Below are 23420 nucleotides of genomic sequence, written 5' to 3' on the forward strand. Positions count from 1 at the left end.
AACTCCTCACCTGTAGGGGGAACCTTCAGATGCAGTGAAGCAGAGCTGCAGGGCTTCAGTCAGATCTAAACCTGATTGGATTTCCTCTTGTTTGCAGTTCTGGAACATAAAAAAATAAAGCCTTGATCTGAGGAAAATTAAACTAAGAAAAATTGCTAGAAACTTTGTCTAATAATATTTATTATTGACAGAAAATTGATGGGAGCATCAAATAATCTCGCAGTATATATATTCAGAATTAAACAAAAAAATTAATTTCATTGGAAGACTGAAAACAACCACATTACAGTGTTCAAGGACCTGGTTTCAAGCTCCTGGTCTCCATCTATAGGGGGAAAGCTTCAACAGACACCTGCAGGGAGAAAGCAAGGCTGCAGATGTCTCTCTGTCTCTCTTCCTCTCTATCTCCCTCTCCCCTCTTAATTTCTCTTTGTCTCTGTCTTATAATAAATAAATAAATTTTAAATAAATAAATAAATAAAATGGAAGAAAAAACTCTGCCTGCTTCAGAAAAGTCATGGTGACCTTTCTTTTTTAAAAAATATTATTTATTGGGGCTTGGGCGTTAGCGCAGCAGGCTGAGCGCACATGGCACTAAGCTCAAGGACCAGCATTAAGGATCCCAGTTTGAGCCCCGGATCCCCACCTGCAGCGGGGGGTCTGTTCACAAGTGGTGAAGCAGGTCTGCAGGTGTCTATCTTTCTCTCCCTCTCTGTCTTCCCCTCCTCTCTTGATTTCTCTCTGTCCTAGCTAACAATGACATCATCATCAACAACAACAATAACAATAGCCACAACAATGATAAAAAAAAGAACTAGGACAACAAAAGAGAAAAAAATAGCCTCTGGGAGCAGTGGATTCGTGGTGCAGGCACTGAGCCCCAGTAATAACCCTGAAGGCAAATATATATATAATTTATTTATTTTAATGAGAGAAATATATAGAGTGAGAGAATGGTGCAACATAAAAAGCACCCAAGCTATCATGCAGGAGGACCCAGGTTTGATCCCCCAGTTGCCAACTGTGGGGCCCGGGAAGCTTCAGAAATGGTGAAGCAGGCTATAGGTGTCTCTGTTTCTTCCTTTTTCTCCTCCTTTTTCATCCTATTTCTATCTCTATCATAATAAAACAAATAAGTAAATAAACAAATAAATAGATAAGTTAATAGAATATTAAAATTAAGAAACAAGATATTTCTTTTTTATTTTATATGTTTATATATTTATTTTCCCTTTTATTGCCCTTGTTGTTTTTTATTGTTGTAGTTATTGATGACATCGTTGTTAGAAAGGATAGAGAAAAATGGAGAAAGGAGGGGAAGAGAGGGGGAGAGAAAGATAGACACCTGCGGACCTGCTTCACCGCCTGTGAATCGACTCCCCAGTAGGTGGGGAGCTGGGGGCTCAAACTGTATTCCTTATGCTGGTCCTTGCACTTTGCGCCACGTGCGCTTAACCTGCTGCACTACCGCCAGACTCCCAAAAAAGATGTTTCTTTGTTATGTATGTCCAGTCATTTCACGTATGTGCAGAAATTGTGCCCAGGAGATTTGAAAAGACATTATTTTGGAAATGCTGAGAGAGAATGACATTGGGGCTGGACACCTCCTTTCCTCTTCTCAGACCTGTTTCAGGTGGGTGGAAGTATGCAGCTTGAGGTCTGAGCCAGGATCAGGGGAAGTGTCGGAGAGGAATGGGAATATGTGTTGGTAGGTGAAAGAGAGAGAAGCAGGAGGATAATTTACTGCATGGCCCCTGAGGTAAGAAGAAGCATTGGATGGGAGGTGAGAGAGGAGCTTTCCTATCTACAAAAAAATGAGGGGTTTGGAGCTGACAAGGCCTTCCTTTTACTGCTCAGGGAGGGAAATATTGTCAGTGGTGGATGTGTCCACATATTGGTTACATGGGCATCAGCAAAGTAAGAGCTGGTCCCATCCTGTAAATGGCAGAAATACACAGTTTCACCCCTTTGCACCCTGCTTTAAATATATATTGAGGAGGCCTGGGTGTTCACCCACCTGGTTAAGCACACTTATTATCAAGTTCAAGGACCAGACTTTGAGCCTCCACTTCTCACCTGCAGGGGGTCCACTTCACCAGCGGTGAAGCAGATCTGCAGGTGTCTTTCTCTTCCTCTCTCCATATCCTTATCCTCTTTCAATTTCTCTCCATCTTATCTAATAAAAGAAAATGGGGTGGGGGAGGGATGGCCACCAGGAGTGGTGGATTCGTAGTGCCAGCACCAAGTCCCAGCAGTTAAAAAAAAAAAGTGTATTCTCAGGGAAGTTGAGGTGCTGAACACTATTCCTAATTCTATTTTTTTAAGTATTGAATAAAGGGCCTGGTAATACAGTTCTTTGCTTCTGGTTTCTCATATTCCACAAAGTTGCTTCTCTTTTCAATAACAGTTCTTCATGATCTTAAAACTGTTTTGTTTTGTTTACGTGTTATTACCAACTGAGGGAAAAATCAGTTCTGGCTATTGATACAAGATGTTTTTTGAAGAGTTCACACAATTCAAATTGTTGAGTCGGAGCCTAGAATAAAGTCTTTCTGTCCAACTTGTAAAATTCATGATAATAAGAAGATAATTATGGAAATATTCAGACTTTCTCTGAGAGTCAGACATAGGGCCAGAAGAAAAGTATTTCTCAGAATTGGCTTTGAATTGATGGGCCCTCAAAGGTGAGTCACTTTCTCCTACTTAAGTCCACTTGACTGTAAAATACTTATAGTGTAATAAATAATCTCATTTACTGAGAACTGAAGTCCTTTACTCACCTGATTATGCTGCTGTAAAGAAGAAAAATACAAAAAAGCTTTTGTGGCCAACTGATACTACCTCTTAGAAATGAAAGCCCTGGGAGTGAATCAGCTAAGAATTTGCTTATTTGTTTATTGCCACCATACTTATCACTGGGGCTCTGTGCCTGCATGGCTCCACCATTTCCAGTGAACATTATATAGATACAGGGTGAGAGACAGAGAGAGATAGAGAGGAAGACAGGGGAGAAAGATTGGGGGCGCACACCTGCAACACTGCTCCGTTGCTCATAAAGCTTTCCTGCTAAGATTCTTTTAAATTGGAATGATGAGCAGTGGATGTCAGTGTCAGTGCAGCTGCTGTTTCCCTTTGCACTTGTGATCCAAGACAAATAAGATAGGAAGGAAATGTGTGACAAAGTATTTCAAGGGTAGACAGGGGAGGCGGGCAGGGAAGAAGAGGAGACATAGGAAAAACCAGTGCCTGAATACATCACAGCCTCTCTATCTTGCCAAGATCTGGCCTCTAGCCTGGTAGACCAAATGCTGGATGAGTGCCAGTAACTCATCCCAGCTCAGTTGATCAGTGAACTGGAAACTGGGCACTTGGTGTTCCAATCCCTGCCGGCCAGCCCACAGCTGGTGTCCAAGAAGCAGTGCCTCAGCGCCTGTCCTCATTGACTCTCTGTAGACTGTGCGGGACAGGAATCATGTCACTGAGCAGCAGTTAAGGCAGCCTGGAGTCCAGCTGGACAACTTAGTGAGTCCTTTATGCTTCTTGGGACATACCTCAAGGGATTACACTTGGGGGTCACAGGAAAAGCCACAGGCTAGGTACTACTCTAAAGTGTCTGAGCCCGGTATTTCTGGGGGAGTGAGGAATATTCATTTCCCGCTTTTGTTCTTTAATAGGGTTTGAGAAAACACTTTCATTTACATTCTTCCACTAGTGTTATTGAAGAGACTTGGCCTGGCCACTCCAAAATGTTTGCACTGTTCTTTAGTCCCATAAGCATTTTCTGGTAGTTGCTGTTAGTTTTGAGTTATAATTTAGACCAGTCCTTCTAGACGTACTGAAATATTTTTTCCCCTTCCCTTCTCCACCCACCCCCCACCCTTTTCTCTTCAAATCCTCTTTATCCTGCAGGGAAACCAGGAAAGGATCACACTTCCACTGTGTGAGTCTGGGGGAATTTAATAACCTCTCAAACTGCTAGGGTAATTTTTCTGTTCTTGAGTTCAAGTTGTTATTTGAATGGTTTTAGAATACAAGTGCAGCTGTAACCCCTAGGGAGAAGAGTGGGTTATCAGAAATTGTATCCATAATGAGTTAAGGTACTAAGAGGTTTTGGGAAGGGAAACATTATATGACAGAAAAAAAACAGAACCTTAAACCAAAACTTATTGGAGGGTTGGTGAAATAGCTTACTTGGATATTGAATTGCTTGGCCATGGTCCAACCTCCACTGAATTCAGTGTGTGGTCTCTTTCATTAATTCTGTCTTTCTCAAAAAAAAAAAAAAAGGGGGGGGTGGAGAAGAAAGTGGGAAAAAAAAAAGAAAGAAAGGGAAAAAATTGAGAGTAAGGATGAGCAGGATAAACAGCATAGCAGTTATGGAACAGTTTAAAATGCCCGAGACTCGGGGGTTCTAGGTTTAATCCCTGGCACTGCCATCAACCAGAATTGAGCAGTGCTCTGGTAGACACATATACGCACATGTACACATGCAGATTTGGAGTTCTTATGCTTTGGGGCCAGGTGGTGTCTCACCCATTAGAGCACACGTGCAAAAAGACTCAGGGTTAAGCCCCGAGTCCCCACCTGCAGGAACGCTTTACTATCAGTCCCTCTCTAGCCTTCCCTCTCAATTTCTCACTATCTCTGTCCAAAAAATAAATTAAATATTTTTTTAAATTAGGAGAAACATTTATTTTTAATTAGAATAGGGCCAGCAAAATAGCTTTGCCATGTACCTGACCCAGGTGCAAGACCAGCTCCCACCACACTGGAGAAAGCTTTGGTGCTATGGGTACTTTTCCTCTCTACCAGTTTCTCTTTCTCAAAAAGTTAGGTTAACCTAGAGTCCTCAAGCCTTAGTGATGACCCCCACCCATCCACCCACCCAAAGAAAGAGTTAAAATAATCAGCAAAGATCTTCCTACTTAGATTTCACTCTGTGGGAAGAACCTGTTTCAGCACTGGGCAGCCTTTTCTTATCACTTTCTCCATCCATAGCCTAGCAGCCTTAAAAAGGAGAGATGTGATTGACCAGCTTTTTCCCTCTCCCCCCCCCAAATATATATATGTATATATTTGGCCCAACTAGCCTATATAAAATCCAAACTAGAGATTTCACTGTAGATAGTCTGTGGTTAAAGTGTATGTAGGCATTTTTGAGGCAGCTAATTAAACTAGTGAAGTTCTGCATTCTGAACTGCTTTGTTGCTGGAGGCAAAATTCCCTCCTTGCCTGTTGTGGCTCATCTCAAGGGTCTGCATGTAGAATACTTGTGAGCAGAACAAAGAGACAGGTCTGGATGAGAAATGAAGTCTTGGCTGTTGTTTGGTTTAGCAGTTCCTTAACTGCTGTGTGATGTCAAATCCCCTGCAGAGAAAATGCCCGAAAGGAAAAGAATTACAGACATTATTGGGCTTACTTTCAAGAAGTGTGCTTTAAAAAATAAATCTATACTTCTGAGTCTAAAGTGTTAAGCATTTTCTCCCCAAGGTGGTTCCATCCCACTCTTAGAAAACATTATGGCACTATTTTCTTGAGTGGAGCCAGTCTGTGGGCTTTGCCCCAAAGCCATAAACTTCAAAGATTGGGGCCTTCCTTTATTTAGTGAGGCCAAGAAACTGAGACTCTGGAGTCAGCAAAATTGCATTTAAAAGCTTACCAGCCTTCTCAAGAAATTTTTGAACCATTGTTCTTCATCCCAGCAGGATGAAAAGGGGGAGAAAAATAGGGAGCTAATCAATGAAACCTCAAAGTCATTGGACCATGGGGAAATAACTGAAATAGGGGAAGGTTCCAGAAGGATGGCTGGGTGGTCACTATTATTTTTATCCTGAGGTGGGATTCCCTGGGACCTTACCTTGTGTCTGCTATGAATGTGAATGGAAAATCAAATCATGGGTTGAAATGACCTATCTCCAAAGGATTTGCTCACCACCTGGAATATATTTATTCTTATATTTATTCTTCTCCAGTTATTGAAACTCTCTTTAAAAATATGTCTACATCTATATATAATTGGATAGAGACAGAGAAATTGAGAGAGGAGGAGAGTTAGAGATTCACTTGTGAATCTATCCCCCTGCAGATGGTGACCAGGGGCTTGAACCTGCATCCTTGCACACTGTAAGGTGTGCACTTAACCAGGTGCACCACCACCTGATTCCCTAGTTTTCTCTCTGACTCTTTCCCTCCCCCCAGCTAATATTGAAACATCAGAACCATAGTTCAGTGCCCCCCACCCCACCCTGAAGCGCCAGCCCTCTTTAAATTTCCATAATATGAGGCAGAGATAGCTCATCATGTAGTGTCTGCCATGCACAGGGCCCAGACTGCCATATGAGAGATACCCTGGAACTAGGGAAACTCTGATGCTATGATGTTTCTCCTCCTCTTCTCTGTCTCTCTTTCTTTATCTGAATGAAAAATTAAGCAACCTGGAGCAGTGAAATGGTGAGATTTTGCATACATGAGATCTGACTCCAGGGTGGGGGGAGAAATTCATTAAAATAATTTCAGAGATGTTTTCATTTCATATTTTTCTAATTGTCCTCTATTCTTGGGTGTTTGGGGGGGTCTCCATTAGGGACAGTTATATAGCTTGTTCATGTAATTGTGAGCAGAGACTGGCATAAGTAGGAAGGCAATTTATAATTGCTCCTGGTTCAGCCATACTGACTAACAAGGGTTTGGGTTCATTCCTGCATGTCCCCTTGGTGAACACTGACTTAGGCAAAGCCAACTGCCCAGTGGTCTTTGAAGGTTTTCTGGCCAACAGGGAAGATTATTGGGTTTTCAGCCTGAAGTGAAGGAAATTCTTGGTCCAAGTAGCCATGGTTATGATTCAGAATCATATCATGCCTTTAAATTTTCCTCTGTTCCAAAGTCCTCCCCTATCCCCACCCTATGGGTATTTGAGTTGTTTACATGCTCAGTCTTACACAAACTGATTTCTGTATACATAGACACAGAATTTATATACTACTCATTGATTTCTAATGAGAAAACAGAGGGATTTATTCCCAGTGCCCTTCTGTTGACCTTGTTTTGGGGGGGGGGGGCCTCTAGAGCTAATGATGACCTCATCTATTCCAACAGGATTTCCTGGGACATGCAGGGCCACATTCTTCTACTGTCCCTCTGTGATCGGTCACATTCAATCCATTAGTTTTGGAGCTGATTACAGTGCCTTGGACTATTGGTCCCTTCAGGATTTGAGCGTGAGGTCAGAAACATATACAAAGCAATCATTCTGCCTTCCGTGCTTCTGCGTCAGCTGGCTGAGTGGGAGGTGGGGCGCGAGGTGGGGCACTGGCTAGGAACTGTGTCCTCCCAGGCAGGAAATCAGCCTGAAAGGAGATGGAAGGGCTTTGGTGGGAAATAAATGGCACTGTGTTGTTGACGGAAAAAGATCTTGGCAGGACTGTTGTTGTGAGTGTTCTGTGGCTTAGAAAGGAATTTCCTACAGGCTGGACTAATCATTAAAAATGTCTCTACCTTCAGGAGTCCCGGGTATGCAGTAGAGCCTCACTGGGGGAAATGTCAGCGTGGACCATGGGCACTCGCAGTTTGGACAAGCGAGGAAGTTTCTTTAAGGTAAAAGGAAACTCCAGGGGGATTGCTGACCCGCAGCTCCTGCACTTTGTTGGGCAGCCTGGGAGCTGCCTGGGAATTGCAGGCACTCCTCTGAGCTGAAGAGGAACGCTTGCTCTAGGAGCCAATTCTGGTTGTGGGAGTTTGCATGAGCCCAGCTGGGAGCTGTTACTGGCAGTTTACAGGAGGCTGAGAATTTTGTGAGCTAGTTTCCAGACAGGCCCAGGACCTAGGCACCAAGAGATGCCACCGTGTATAAGACAATTGAGGTAGTCTTTATTTGTGAATTGCTTGGCTATTCATTTTTCAACCGGACAGACTGATGGTAGGTTCTGGACTCTGCATTCCAGTCCATTTATGCTACAGACCCATGAATTCTTTCTCTCTGCTCTGTTATATAAATCACTGAAGTGCTCATCTGAAAACAAAAACAAAACAAAACCCAGATTCCTAGGCTTCACCTTAGATTGACTGAATATTTTTGGTTGGTATATTTTACCAAACACTCCAGAAACTTTTTATGACCAGGCAAAATAGGAGCAAAACAACATGATTAATACTTTATAACTTTTGTTTATGCATACTGATGTTGATGGATAAAATTACCTCGCTTGCTTTATGTAAAATTCTAAATGAGTGTTGTATATATTGTGGATATGTGTGTGTGTGTGTGTGTGTGTGTGTGTGTGTGTATGTGTGTTTGTGTTGGGGGTTATTTTAAGATTTATTTATCTATTTAAGAGAGAGAAGGAGAGAAATAATGAATCTGAGCATTACTCTGGCATATATGATACCAGAGACTGACCAAGTCGTTTCAAGCTTGCAAGTCCCGCACTCTACCTACTGTGACACTTCCCAGGCTACATGTTATGTGCTTTAAATTAAGACTTGATGGTCTTGAAAATCTATTTCCTTGTTAATTTGCCTTGTGTCCTTTCACTTACCTTCAAAGTAATACATAGTCAATTTAGGAAATTTGGGACATTCATTAGAAAAATGTCCCATAAAAATATGCACTGATTTGTCATAAATAGGTATTCCATTAGCTCTTTTCCCTCAAGGAAGGGACAATGTGGAAACTGAATAATCAAGGAAAACTGACAGTGCTTACTAATTATCCCACCCTGGTGGGTTATGACATGTGTTAACTCTCATTCACCTCTTTCCTTTTTCTAAGAGATCAAAATAGATTTATTGTGTCAAATTTTGGACTTCAAAAACTCATCAGAAGACATTAGTTAGAAAACTAAGCTAAGTTAATTAACCTAATTGCCCTAAGGGAAAACATCACCTATACAGTGGTACTGGTGTTTAAACTAAGATTTACAGGATATAGGAGTCTAGACTCAGGTCCTTCTTGCTGCATTTGTCAAGGCAAAGACTAGATTGGGTTTCAGAAAAGTCTGTGACATGGCAGTTGAAGATAAGGGGATAAAGGGCTGAGAAGATTTATGCAACAAGTGACTTTTCCTGCTTGAGGTTCTGCAATCCCAGGTTCACTCCCTGACATCACCATCATAAGCCAGAGCTGAGCAGTGCTCTGGTCAAAAAAAGAAAAAGTTGAGTAAACCATGACAAGAATCTTGGCAAGTGAACTATTATTTGATAAGTAGTTTGTTGTCCCAGGTGAGCAAACTTTGTTTCCCAGTCTTATTGTTTGTTTGTTTGTTTGTTTGTTTTATAGGAATTCGCTAAAGCAAACAGTGAAGTTATTTATTATTTTTGCAGCCTTAACTTCCTGGGGAAGACTGTCTGGAATAAAGAGTTATATTGACACAGATGGTCTTGATTCTTGGCCCTTCTATTTAAGCTATGTGGACATAGTAGTTCTCAATTAGTTTAGTCAGTTGGAATCAAACCTGTGTGACACTCCACACACAAAGGAAGGGGGCTCCTTAAGTCTCCTTAGATCAGAAACTAGATCCACTAATCTCACTGCTCACCTCCAGTTTCTGACGTCTGTCTTATGCAGTGATTTTTATTTCATCCCTGTAGAAGAGATGGATTCAAACCGCACCTTAACCCAAGGCACTGTCTACATCAGCCTAAATACTGGCTCCTCCATAATTACCACCTTTTACTAAGGAAGCACAGTGAGGTTGAAACTGACATAATATTTAGACTTTAAAGTCAAAGCAAAAGCAGAAAATTCAGCATAGTTAAAATTGCCTTTGGCAATTCCTTAGGAAGGCATTATGTTGGATCCACTAGTACAGATTGTTAACTGAGGACATTATAGTCATCATTTCCTGCTGTCCTGGGGAAAATCATGTTTTGTTTTATTTTGAATTTCCAGCTGAATCACATTAAACTATTGTTTAGCTAAACAAAACATTAAACTACTGAAGTAGTTAACGTGTATTTTAGGCTATATCCTGTGGAAGCATCAGTCACACAACAGGTGGGAGACCAGCCTGGGCCTGCTAAGGCAAATCCTCCTTCGTCACTCCTGAGTCAGATGTCCTTGGGGAAAATGGGCTCTGCATTGTTTAACTTGGCAGCTTGAGCTGCTGAAACTGGTGTACTGATTCAACAATATGAACTTTATGACTGGCTGATTGAGAAAGCCATCTACATGGGGTCCACAGGTAGCTCCCTTTAGGATTCAGGTTCCCACTTTTGAAAGTGAATCTGTGGGTTCTTTTTGATTGAAGATTCTTTTTCTAACACACTCATACAAAGGAAATAGAGCCTCAACATTTCTTGCTTATAGACCCCGAGTAGAAAGCACTTCTTCTTCTAGCGTTTGCCCTTCTTCCGTAGCCAGTCAACAGCGTCAGGTTGAAAGCTGTCAGGAGCTGCTTGTTGCTGGCTTTGAAAGTGACTGGGATCCATGTGGATTCAGTCAGCTAGGAAGGATCGTCAGTTTCCCCAATAAATGGGTACTCACGGGATGCACCACGAGAGGTGGTTGGGGGGGTGGAGGTTTTCTCAAATGCACCTCTAAGAAGTTATTAAGTAGCTCTGAGGAAAGCAAAACTGGTGCTTGTGGCAAGAATCCTAAATTGGAACTCTCATGTAAATATCCAGACTCTGGGTGTGAGCAGCGCTGTCGCACAGTGCTGTAAAATGCCTAGACAACTCTGACAAACAAATGCTGCTTTTCTCATCAAGTTTGATATTGTCCATTTTGATTTTTTAGAGTTTAAATTAAGTTAGTTGTTTATGCAGATTATATAGTTACATTTCTTCCTTTCCTCTTCTCTTTAAAAAAGATTTGTTTGGGGGCCAGGTGGTGGAACACCTGATTGAGTGCACATGTTACAATGCACAGGGACCCAGGTTCGAGTCCTCAGTCTCCACCTGCAGGGGAAAACAGCACGAGCGGTGAAGCAGTGTTGCAGGTGTCTCTGTCTCTCTTCCTCTCTGTCCCCCCTTCCCTCTCAATTTCTGGATGTCTCTATCCAATAAAAAATAAAGATAATAAATTTTTTAAATTTGTTTATTTTGTATGAGAGAGAATGAGAATGAAAAGAGAGAGGCCAAAGGACTACTCAGTTCTGTACTCATAAGGTGGTGTTTGGTACTGAATCTGAGACCTCTAGGGTTTTTTCAAACAAGCAAGTTAAGTGTTGTAACAGGCTAAGTTATTTCTCCAAACTTCTCTTTTCTTCTTTGTTTATTGTTACTCTTTACTATGGGTATCCCATAATTAAATATTTCAGAGTGATAGTTTATTGATTATTATAACATTAAGTAAATAGATAGCATTGGTTATTATTGCCCTTCGGATATTCAATACTGACTTTTAAAAAATGTTTTAGTATACTTAGGGAGACAAAGAGAGCAGGACACAAGAAACCAGAGCATTGCTCAGCTCTGGTGTATGTAGGTGCTGGGGATTAAACCTGGCAGCTCAGAGCCTAAGACATGGAACTTTTTTGCATAACCTTTATGCTGTCTCTTATGCCCTTCAATACTGACTTTTTTTGGAAGTTCTTTTTTTTTAAATATTTATATATTCCCTTTTGTTGCCCTTGTTGTTTTATTGTTGTAGTTACTATTATTTACGTCATTGTTGGATAGGACAGAGAGAAATGGAGAGAGGTGGGGAAGAAGGGGGGAGAGAAAGATAGACACCTGCAGACCTGCTTCGCCACCTGTGAAGCGACCCCCCTGCAGGTGGGGAGCCAGGGGCTTGAACTGGGGTCCTTGCACTTTGTTCCACATGGCTTAACCCGCTGTGCTACTGCCCGACTCTCTTTGGAAGTTCTTTTAGGCTGGCTGAGACAGATTATCACTCAGCATATCCAAGGGACCTGCTGGCCTTGTTTCTACTCCTTGGGCTTTGTGGGTTTTGTTTATTTGCTTGCTTGCTTGCTTGCTTGTCATAAGGGTTATTGCTGGGGTTCAGTGCCTGCATTACAAGTCCACCACTTTTGGGAGGTCATTTTTTTTGCCTCCAGGGTTATTATTGTTGGGGCTCAGTGCCTGCACCATGACATTTTCCCCCTTTTGTTGCCCTTGTTGTTGTAGCCTTGTGGTTATTATTGATGTTATTTGTTGTTGGATAGGACAGAGAGAAATGGAGAGAGGAGAGGGAGACAAGAGAGAGGGAGAGAAAGACAGACACCTGCAGACCTTCTTCACCACCTGTGAAGTGACTCCTCTGCAGGTGGAGAGCCAGGGGCTTGAACTAGGATCCTTACGCCGGTCCTTGCGCTTTATGCCACGTGCGCTTAATCCGCTGCGCTACCGTCTGACCCTTAATTTTTTTTTTTAATTTTCATTTGATAGGACAGAGAAATTGAGAGGAGAATGGGAAAGAGAAAGACAGACATCTGAAGCACTGCTTCACTGCTTTTGAGCCTCCCCTCTGCAAGTGAGAACTACAGGATAGTGTGTGTGCTCATCTAGGTGGGTGTGTCACCATCCCAGCCCTTCAGTTCACCTGTATGGGGTCAGCCAGGCTCTGTAAGAGACTCCTGGGAGATTAAAAAACAAAACAAAACAAACAACAACAAAAAGAAAAACAGACACCACCACTAACTTCATGGAATTTTCAGTCTGATTACCAAGGAATCTATTCATCAAATAATCACAGTTCTAGACACATCCTTATAAATCATAAGGAAAACCAATGCTTTGTGTGAGAAGTAAAAGTGGATCTGAGAAAATAAAACCAGCCATGGAGTCTCCAGACAAATCTTTCTGGAGGAAGTGACCTTTGATTTGAGAAATGCTATTGACCGTATGCTACTTAAGAGGTGGATAGAACAACATTCCAGAGTGATTCTTTTCTTTAATTTTTTAATATATATATATATATATTTATTGGTTAGCAACAGCCAGAAATGGAGGGGAAGGTAGAGAGGGAGAGAAACAGAGAAATACCTGCAGCACTGCTTCACCACTCACAAAATTTTCCCATGCAGGAGGGGGGCTGGGGGAACCTGAGTCCTTATGTATTGTAATATGTGCACTCACTCAACCAGGTATGCAACCACCTAGCCCTCCAGAGTGATGCTTATGCTGCTGCCTTAATGTCTCCCACAGAACCAGCAATGCTCCAGAACTAGTTAGGACAGTTCCTGTGTGTGAGAGTTCTTGATGACATTCTTCGCTCACTACTGAATCCCACCTGCCTGTTATCCAGTTCTTAGTTATTAGGTCTCACACGATTGTAAAGTGTAGATAATTGAGAGGTACTTGCTGAGCCTCTTTTCATCATTCTCTTCCCCTGCTCAGTTTGATTTGTGGCTTCCCAATTAGCTCAAGGAAATGACTCAGGTAAGTTGCAGGGATAGAGGGTCCTAATGTTTTGGAATAATTGAGAGTTCCCCCTTCGTTATTGTTTATTTGCAGCCACACCCAGGATGCCCTGATCATGGAAGTCTGACACTGAACAAACACATTCTCAGTCTTTCCCAGTCAATCTTTTCTTATCACTAAGGTGAGCAACAAGGAAAAAAAGAAAAAGAAAAAATTTGATCTGCTTTATTTAAGATGTAATCATAGGGCCCAGGTTGAGTGCACATGTTACAGTGTTCAAGGATCCAGGTTCAAGCCCTTGGTCCCCACTTATAGGGGGGGAAGTTTTGCAAGCAGTGAAGCAATACCGCAGCTCTCTCTCTCTCTCTCTCTCTCTCTCTCTTTCTCGCTCGCGCGCTTCCTCCCTCCCTCTCCCTCTCAATGTCTCTCTGTACAAACAAATAAATATAACCACTAAAATGTAAAAAACACAAATGTCTGATTTAAAAAAGCAGAACATAAATTATCTACTCTATATTCCTTATATATTGGCATAACAATCTTCTGGATACACTAGCATTAATAAAATGTTATTAAATACATTCCACCTGTCTGTGGAAATCTGTGTCATTTTAGAACAATGAACATTTTAGAACACTGAAAAGGACATAGTAGCTTACTTTTTATTTTCCACAGCACTGTTCAGCTCTGGCCTAGGGTGGCCACGTTGGAGCATTGAACCTGGGATTTCTGGTGCCTCAGACACTAAAGTCTGGAGTGTAAACTGCTGTGCTATTCCCTCAGAGGTGGGGGTTGGGGAAGGGGTGGGACAAGAAGCAAAGGGGAGACCAGAGTACTGCTCTGCTATGGCATGTGGTACCAGTGACTGAACCCTGTGGCCTCTGGAACTTTAAGCATGTAATTTGGTACACTAACAGATTAAGGTCACCCTCCTTTATTGTGATTTTTAGTTCAGCTATTATATTCTGTAGCTCTGTGATTTTTTTTTTAAAGAGAGGCAGAGAAAAGCAGTGAAAACCATCACAGCACCAAAGATTCCTTCAAAGTGGTGGGGATCAGGCTTGAACCTGGGTCCTGTACATGGCAAAGTAAGATATGTCACCAGCCCAGTTCTATGATGTCTACTAGTGCTTTTCTTTTTAATTTTTCCCTTTTGTTGCTCTTGTTTATCGTCATTGTTGTTGTTATTTCTTTGTTATTGTTGTCATTGTTGTTGGATAGGACAGAGAGAAATCGAGAGAGGAGGGGAAGACAGAGATGGAGAGAGAAAGATAGATACTTGCAGACCTGCTTTCACCACCTGTGAAGTGACTCCCCTGCAGGTGAGGAGTCGGGGGCTCAAACCAGGATCCTGATGCCAGTCCGTGCACTTTGTGCCTTGTGCACTTAACCTGCTGCGCCACTGCCCAGCTCCCTCTGCTAGTACTTTTCTAGTGCTAGTTAAGTCTTTGTTTATATTGCCTTCCATTCAATTTCTTATTTCAGTGGGAATCTTTAGAACCACTGTTTTGAAATACTCTTTAGATTTACTCGCTTGAGTTTGGTATTATTTTATGGTTATTGTCTTGCTCTGTCAGTGTGAGTTATTTCCTCTATATTCTCATTATGTTTGGTACTCTAGGAGTATGTGGGCCAAAGACCTGTGCTTGAGTACTCCTGGGAAACAACCAGGGGTTTGCAGCCATAGTGTCTGGCAGTGGCTGTAGCACTAGCAGAAGTTTAGTCAACCTGGGTGGCGACTGGTGATTTGAGGTTGTAAGTCCTCAGTAGCCTTTAGGTTGCCAAGGGAGAGAGTTTGCATATAAAAACAGGTTGATATTTCAGTACCCAGGTGGTGGCAGTCATTAGACTCAGTGCCTGACAAGGAACAGAGTCTGGCAGGCTGTGAGCTGACAAGAGGGCAGGGCAGGCAGTGGGATCCCCTTGTTGGCTAGCTTTGCTTTGGGAGATTTTCAAGGCACTTGCTGGCTGTAAGGATGCAATTTGTTTGCCAGTAGGAAGGTGTAAGTTGGGTCTTTTTGTCTGCCAAGAGTTTTCACTCCTGATAAATATTTTGAATTCCCAGATAAATCTACTGCTAGCCAAGGGCCATGAAGCTCTCCTCTTAGAATATGCCCCCAGAATTTATTACGGCCTCTGCTAGACAGACCTCAGCAAAATTGCAAAGGTTTCTGGGAGGGCTGCTGCTATGATTTCAATAAGGAGGTGTGTGTGTGTGTGTGTGTGTGTGTGTACTCTCACTGCAATGTTGTACATATTGGATAGTAATAGGATTGGGTTGCCAAGAGTCCAGTTTAAACAGTCATCCCCACTGTCCCTCAGGCCACATGAGTTTTCTTCCCAGGTAGGACTTGTCACATGGTGAAGTTTTTTTCTTGACTGAGGGTATCTCTCTCTGTCCTCACTGGACAGCCTGGTTGCTGACCCTTTATACCTTTCTATGGAAGTGTGTGTGTTCATCTTTGTTCCAGATCTACTTTTGCCCTGGCTATTCCATGTATTGATATAACTCTGCTATTATTGGGGGAGGACGTAGGCACAGATTCTCCCTATTTAATCATCTTGGCCTTGCCTTCTCCTCCATTAATAAATTATTATAGACACTTAACACCTGCAGAAGTCTTTGGTAGTACTCTCCCATAGAAATACAAAGTAAGGGGCTGGGGGAAAGTACCACAGCAGTTTAGACTCCAGACTTTAGTGTCTGAGGCACCGGAAATCCCAGGTTCAATGCTCCAACCCACCGTAAGCCAGGGCTGAACGGTGCTGTGGAAAATAAAAAGTAAGCTAATATGTCTTCTTCAGTGTTCTAAAATGACACAGATCTCCTTTAATGTTCACATTAAAAGAAAGGTGGAATGTATTTAATAACATTTTATTAATGCTAGTGTATCCAGAAGATTATTATGCCAATATGTAAGGAATATAGAGATAGATCATTTGCATTTTGCTTTATTCATTTGTTATTGGATAGAGACAGAGAGAATTTGAGAGAGGGTGTGGGAGATAGAAAGGGAAAGAGACAGAGAGACACCTGAAACCTTGCTTCACCACTCGTCAAGCTTTCCCCCTGCAGGTGGGGACCAGGGACTTGAATCTGGGTCTTTGCACACTGTAATATGTGCACTTAACCAGGTGTGCCACCACTTAGCCTTAACACTCTGCTTTTTTTATCAGACCTTTGTAATTTTTAGTGGTTACATTTATTTATTCATTTGTTTATAGAGGCAGAGAGACACTGAGAGGGAAAGGGGGGGAGGGGAGAGAGAGAGGGAGACTTGCAGTACTGCTTCACTGCTTGCAAAGCTTCTCTCCTACAGGTGGGGACCAAGGTTTGAACCTGAATCCTTGAGCATTGCAACATGTACACTCAACCAGGTGTGCCACCAGCTGGCCCCCCGTGTTATACCTTAAATTGCACAAACCACATTTTTTTCTTTTTTCCTCTTTTCATATTTTTTCCCTTGCTGCCAAAGCTTTACTGGGGCTTTGTACCTGCACAGTTCTGTTGCTCATGACTGATTTTTTTTTCCTATGACAGACTGTTTTGTTTTTTTTTTGTTAACTATAGGAGGTGGAGTAGGAGGAGGTGGAGAAGGAGGCTGAGGAGGAGGAGAAGGGGTACCACAGCACTGCTTCACCAGTTGTGAAGCCTCCCCTTTGTATGATGCTCCCATGTGGGGTCCAGGGACTCAAACCCAGGTCCTTGTGCATGAGAAGTCTACAAGTGAGCCACTTGTTACCTGACCAGCCAAAATTTAACCCACTGCACTACCGCCCAGCTCCCTGGGCCAAATTTTAATGTTTTGTAACCACAAATGGCTGGTGACTGTGGCGCTGGATAACTATACTATATTGAATAGAAAAAACTGACTTTATCTAGGCTAAGCATCATCCTTTTAGCAGTGGAAAAACCAAGCCCCAGGTTGATTAAGTTTTAGGACTGGTTAGTTTGCAGCAGAAATGGGACTTTGACGTGGCCTGATTTGCTCCAGTGGCACCTCCACCCTTTGTGACCTTCCTATAGGTTCTTTCTTGATCTCTTAGTTCTTTTCCAGCAAGCTCTCCCAGGAAACTCTATCTAGAGAGGTCATGAAAACAGTGGTGTCTCTCTGGAGAAACTGTTTTTTTTTTTTTAAGTTACATATGCATGTCTCTTCTCCCACCATCTGTTTCAGATGCCTTCAGAATGCAGATTAACCTCTCCAGAGTGTGAATTTCTAGGAATGCCATGAACTTATTGGAGAGCAAATTCCTGTTCGTGTCCCCAAGAGGCAGTGGATTTCATGGTTTGTTAGGGCAGTTTTCTCAGCACACTGTGGCTGCTAATTCATGATACAGATATTGCTCACTTGGTTTCTACGTATTCTCACTTGCTTCAAGGAACTTGTATCTTTTAAGGATTGGGTGTAAAATAGATTCTGCTGGTTTCCCTGGACCACCTATTTTTCCAGGATAACTTGAGATGTTGTGCTTTCATACTTAGGAGGATGGCAAGGAGGGGAATGGGTTCAAAGCATAATTTTAAAAAGTTAAAACTTGACATTTATATAGTGTATATGGACAACTTTTAAAGCTTTATTCAACTTATGCACAAAACCAAGAAACCAGTGTCTAACTGGCTTGAAGAGAACTTCAATAAATAATGTATTTGTAGTCAACTTAGAAAGGTGTTCTGTGATAAATGTGCTGAGTTAAAAGTCAAAAACTGGTTAGCATTCTACAGGGTAATAAAATTGTAGTCTTCAGGGCAATATTTTTTTTTCCTTGACAAAGAGATCACCAGGGGGCTGGGTGGTGGCACACCCAGTTAAGTGCACAGGTACTATGTGCAAGGAACCCTGCAAGGACACAGGTTCAAACTCCCACTTCCCACCTGCACTGGGGATGCATCATAAGCAGTGGAGCAAATTGCAGGTGTCTATCTTTCTCTCTCCTTCTCTGTCCCCCCCTCAATCTTTCTCTATTCTATTGAATAAAATGGAAAAGAAAAGGAAAAAACACCTTCTGCACGTCATAATGATCCTGGCTCTATACTCCCAGAGGAATAAAGAATAGGGAAGCTGGGGAGTTGGGTGGTGGTGCAGCGGGTTAAGTGCAGGTGGCGCAAAGCACAAAGACTGGCATAAGGATCCTGGTTCGAGCCCCCGGCCCCCCACCTGCGGGGGGGGGGTCACTTCACTGGCAGTGAAGTGACCCCCCCCCGAAGGAGTGCAGCTGTCTATCTTTTCCTCTCCTTCTCTGTCTTCCCCTCCTCTCTCCATTTTTTTCTGTCCTATCTAACAACAACGACATCAATAACAACAACAATAATAACTATAACAATAAAACAAGGGCAACAAAAGGGAATAAATAAATAAATAATAAATATTTAAATACTTAAAAAGAATAGGGAAGCTATCAGGGGAGGGGATGGGATATGGAGTTCTGGTGGTGGGAATTGTATGGAAATCTACCACTCTTGTCCTATAGTCTTGTCAATATTTCCATTTTGTAAATAAAAATTATTAAAAAGAAAAAAATAGCCACTGGGAGTGGTGGATTCATAGTGCTGGCACTGAGCCCCAGTGATAACCCTGGAAGATAAAAAAAATCAATCAATAGGCTGCTGTGTAACTTCACTGAGTCCAAGCCCTTCATTAATAGCAAGTAATAAAAGCAAACACAGGTACTTTCCCCTAGATAATAAAATAATCTTTATGTGACCTTATTAAGTAAGGCTCCACCATGGAAATGAAAAGAAGTTCAAAGACAAAAGGACACTTCCACCTGGGAATTTTAAAGCTTTCTAATAAACAACTTGTAAGTGAAAGGTAAAAATACCAAGTAGAGATGCAGAACTTCTTAAAAATAATGAGCATCCAAAGACAGTCTGGGGAGTCGGGCTGTAGCTCAGTGGGTTAAGCACAGGTGGTGCAAAGCACAAGGGCGGCATAAGGATCCCGGTTTGAGCCCCCGGCTCCCCACCTGCAGGGGAGTCGCTTCACAGGCGGTGAAGCTGGTCTGTAGGTGTCCATCTTTCTCTCCCCCCTCTCTGTCTTCCCCTCCTCTCTCCATTTCTCTCTGTCCTATCCAACAACGACAACATCAATAACTACAACAATAAAGACAACAAGGGGCAACAAAAAGGAATAAATAAATAAATATTAAAAAAAAAAAAGACAGTCTGTCAGAATCAATGTCATACACTAAAAACGGCAGTTGTTACTACAGGGCCCAACTTGGGCTTGTGCACCTGATGTTCAGTTAACACCAAACACAATAGAGCCAGTACTTGGAGAGAGAGGAAGAGAAGGAGAGAGAGGATGGAAGGGAGTGAAGTTGGAAGAGAGAGAGAGAGAGATTTAGAATTGGCCAAAGTGAGAAGGGGAAAGTCTCTTGAATATGTTCTACCCGGGCAAACAAAGAGAAGGCTCTTTATAGGGTCAGTAGAAATAAAAAGGAGTTTCTGGGGAAAATAAAATAAAATCTGTATTATCATCTTTCATAATCCTATTTCTTGCTGTCAGCTGCAGCCAAGACTGGGCTGTAAATAGTGCGAGTAAGCAGACTAACAAAGACTTAGTGACTTTTGTTATATCTAGCTATGAAGAAAGGGAAGCATTAAAATTGCAGAGACTTGGCTTCATGAACATTGGAAGATTCATAGCACCACTTTGTCAAAAAATACAGATCTCACCTATGTTTTTGTTTGTTTGTTTTTTGTTTTTGCTTTACTTCCAAATTGTTATGTCCCACATCCCTTCTATAACTTTCCTCTTCCTTTGCCCGTAAATTTCTCCACCCAGTGATTGTGCCCTAAAGAGATGTCCTGAGTTGCCTGGGAGGTAGTACAATGGGGTAGAGCACTGGATTTGCAAGCATGATCCAATCCCTGGCACTACATATACCAGCCTGATGCTTTGATCTTTCTTTCTCTCATTAGTAGATAAATAAATTAATATTTTTAAAGGATAATGTCTTGGACCAGGAGATAGTACACATTACAACGTGCGTGTCTTATCATGCACGAGGACTTGATTTCAAGCCCTGCTACCACAAGGGAGTACCAGGGCACCAGGAAGAAGTTGTAACTAGTTGATGGCACACAAGAATGAGTGTGGGTCTTCTGATGTTTTTCCAAAGAGGCCATAAACTCAGGTTTTTACATGAACACCTCATTTTAAGAAGCACTGTGAAGATGAAGGAAAATACTTCTACTACTGGCTCCAGACTGTGCACAGTCACCTTGAATTTCTAATTAGTTGGCTTGGGAGGGGAGACCAGCTGTCTGAAGTGCCCAGCGTCCTAATGCTGTTGGCCTCCCCAGAGGCTCTGGCATGTGCCAGGGAAGGCAGCCACTCCAGCTTCTGTTTCTTTGCAAGGCTTCCTGTTCCATGGTGAGTGACAGAGCTCATGAGTTCCAGCCAAGTCCTGGGAGACAAAGGATCGTCCAGGATGGACTGAGGGGAAGTTAGGGAGAAGGGTCATCATATCTCTTTAGGTCATAAGATGGTGCAATATCTGGAAACGTGATTCCTGGTTTATTTAAAATTCCAGTTTAACTAGACAGCTTATATCTGTTGGAAAGCCTGAAAGAGTGAGTGTTACCAGGATATGAAGACAATTGGGGGTTGGGTTGCTTATTAGTTTTTATCTGGATGGAAGTAAAAAAAGGAAGCAGGACGCACCACTGGTAAAACAGCAGCTAAGGCTCCATGTGTAGGAAGAGGGAGCCATTTAGTCACTTTTGTGATCTGAGTGTCCTGTATTGTGTCTTGCTCCAGACGTGGTCCCTAGTGGCCTCCTCTGTTGTTTGCATTCTGTGTGCGTTAGTTATGTCCAAATGGAACTTGTTTCTTCATGAACTGTTAGTATTATCTCAATGCTGAAATTATTTTAATCACAAAAGATAGGACAATTCTGGACTGGGGAGATAGCACAGAGGTTTAAACAAAAGGCTTTCATGCATGATGCTTGAAGGGCCAGCACCACCACAAGTCAGTGCTTCAAGCAGTGTTCTGGTTAAAAACAGAAACAAGCAAACAGGAAGAAACAGGACAAGCCCATGTGTAGCACTTTGGACAGAATGCAGCTGAATGCCTTCATAGCTACAAGAAGTCTCTGGTATTTGATGTGCACACTGGAGTGCCTGTCAAAGGCTTCCTCAGGAAGGGTGGACTGTCAGGAGTGAGAGACAACTTAGATAAGGCAGCAAAGAGTTGCCCTGGGATCTCACACGGAGGTCTTCCATACCAGCCGTAAGTCCTGGCTTCCTGTCAAACCTGCAGCCAGACATTGTATATTGGGAACAGCCTCACATTCGACTTATCAAAAGAGGGAAGGAAATGCCCAGGAGCCAAAGAGGACACAGTGATGCAGGAAGACTGAATTCAGAGAGGAGAGCCATGGGCTCTGGGAGAGTCCAAGATCTGTGATAAATTTGGTAAGTTCATCCTGGGGACAGTCAACAGGAACTGTCTGGGATACACACATCAACTTTTGTATTGTAATCAAGCCCATGTTCTTTTCAATTGCAATTCTTTTCAAAAGCAATTCCATATGCTTTTAACCTGAGGAAATACTAGTGGGCAGGTCATAGTTTCTAAGTCAGAAAGCCCTTGGCTTCTAATCTCTTTTACATCATTGCCACCTGCTTCACATAGAAGAAGTACAGTTTCATTTACTTCATCTGTGAAATCCCCTGCACCACCCTATGCTGGAGCTGGCCTGTACTTTTTTTTTTTTTGCTATTTTTAAAAATTTTATATATTTTTTTCTTGGACTGAATTTTTTTTTAATTTATTTTTTATTTAAGAAAGGATAAATTAACAAAACCATAGGGTAGGAGGGGTACAACTCCACACAATTCCCACCACCCAATCTCCATATTCCATCCCCTCCCCTGATAGCTTTCCCATCCTCTATCCCTCTGGGAGCATGGACCCAGGGTCATTGTGGGTTGCAGAAGGTGGAAGGTCTGGCTTCTGTAATTGCTTCCCCGCTGAACATGGACATTGACTGGTCGATCCATACTCCCAGTCTGCCTCTCTCTTTCCCTGGTAGGGTGGCTCTCTGGGGAAGCGAAGCTCCAGGACACATTGGTGGGGTCTTCAGTCCAGGGAAGCCTGGCCAGCATCCTGATGGTATCTGGAACCTGGTGGCTGAAAAGAGAGTTAACATACAAAGCCAAACAAATTGTTGAGCAATCATGGATGCAAAGGTTGGAATAGTGGAGAGGAAGTGTTGGGGGGGTACTCACTGCAAACTCTAGTGTACTTCTGCTTTCAGGTATATATTTTGCACTAGTTTATGGATACGTATAAACATATGCTCTCTCTCACAGAACCTAGTGTATATCTAGGTTTGGGGTCTTTGTTAGAAAGTGAACCACCTGGGATGGAACTAGAGAATGCTATGAAAGGAAAGGTCTCACCCGAGTAATGAAGCTGAAAGGTTGTCATTCCACACGTGAAGTCTCTGGACACAGTCTGAGCTGAAGCATGTTGAGGTGACAATTGTTGTGCTGATTAGGTTGCCATCGGCTGATGCAATATTATTTGATATGGATTGGGAGAGGCATGCGGGAAAGTGGGCCCTATCCTAAGGTTCCAGGACTGAGGGAAATATAGGCTCTATAGTGGAGATGTGAGGTTCCTGCTGTCTTCGGGTTCAAAAAGACAATGGATAGTTAATGTTATCATCACATTATTTGGTAATTGGGTTAACTTTGAAAAGTCCTTTTGTTAGGGTTTGCTGTATAGTACCCAGTATCTTGTAAATAGCTGTGCCACTGGTTGCCTCTGATCTACTTGGTCTAGGCTTTTGAAAGAGTCCGCATATCAAATACACAGCCTATATATTAAGAAGACTCAGTCTGTATTTTAAAAATTTAGAGACATACAATTAATTTTCCCCCTCTCATATTAATTAACTAGTGATTTATATGACTGCACTTTACTAGGAGTGTACATAAACACCATTCCCACCACCAAAAGACTGTGTCACATCCCACCCACCCACCCACCCACCCCCCACCGGCCCAGGAAGCCACATGTCTACCCCTCACCACAGGGTTTTTACTTTGGTGCTCTACTTTTATATTACAGAATTACATGTCACCATGGGGTTTAAATCCA

General features: G+C 42.4%; 1 protein-coding gene across 13 annotated transcripts in view; it reads left to right on the forward strand.

Annotated features, from left to right (window-relative positions):
- Window positions 1–23420, forward strand: part of RIN2 (Ras and Rab interactor 2) — a 235161-nt gene that overhangs the window by 102491 nt on the left and 109250 nt on the right. For 6 of the 13 annotated variants that reach the window (XM_060185988.1, XM_060185955.1, XM_060185963.1 and 3 more), the window contains one exon: window positions 7501–7593. The exons of 1 other annotated variant lie outside the window; for it this stretch is intronic. In XM_060185988.1, coding sequence (XP_060041971.1) covers window positions 7501–7593 — 93 coding nt within the window. 6 more of the 13 variants (XM_060186016.1, XM_060186009.1, XM_060185991.1 and 3 more) reach the window with 6 other exon arrangements.

This window comes from Erinaceus europaeus, chromosome 1 (assembly GCF_950295315.1).
Source record: "Erinaceus europaeus chromosome 1, mEriEur2.1, whole genome shotgun sequence".
Classification (NCBI taxonomy): Eukaryota; Metazoa; Chordata; class Mammalia; order Eulipotyphla; family Erinaceidae; genus Erinaceus; species Erinaceus europaeus.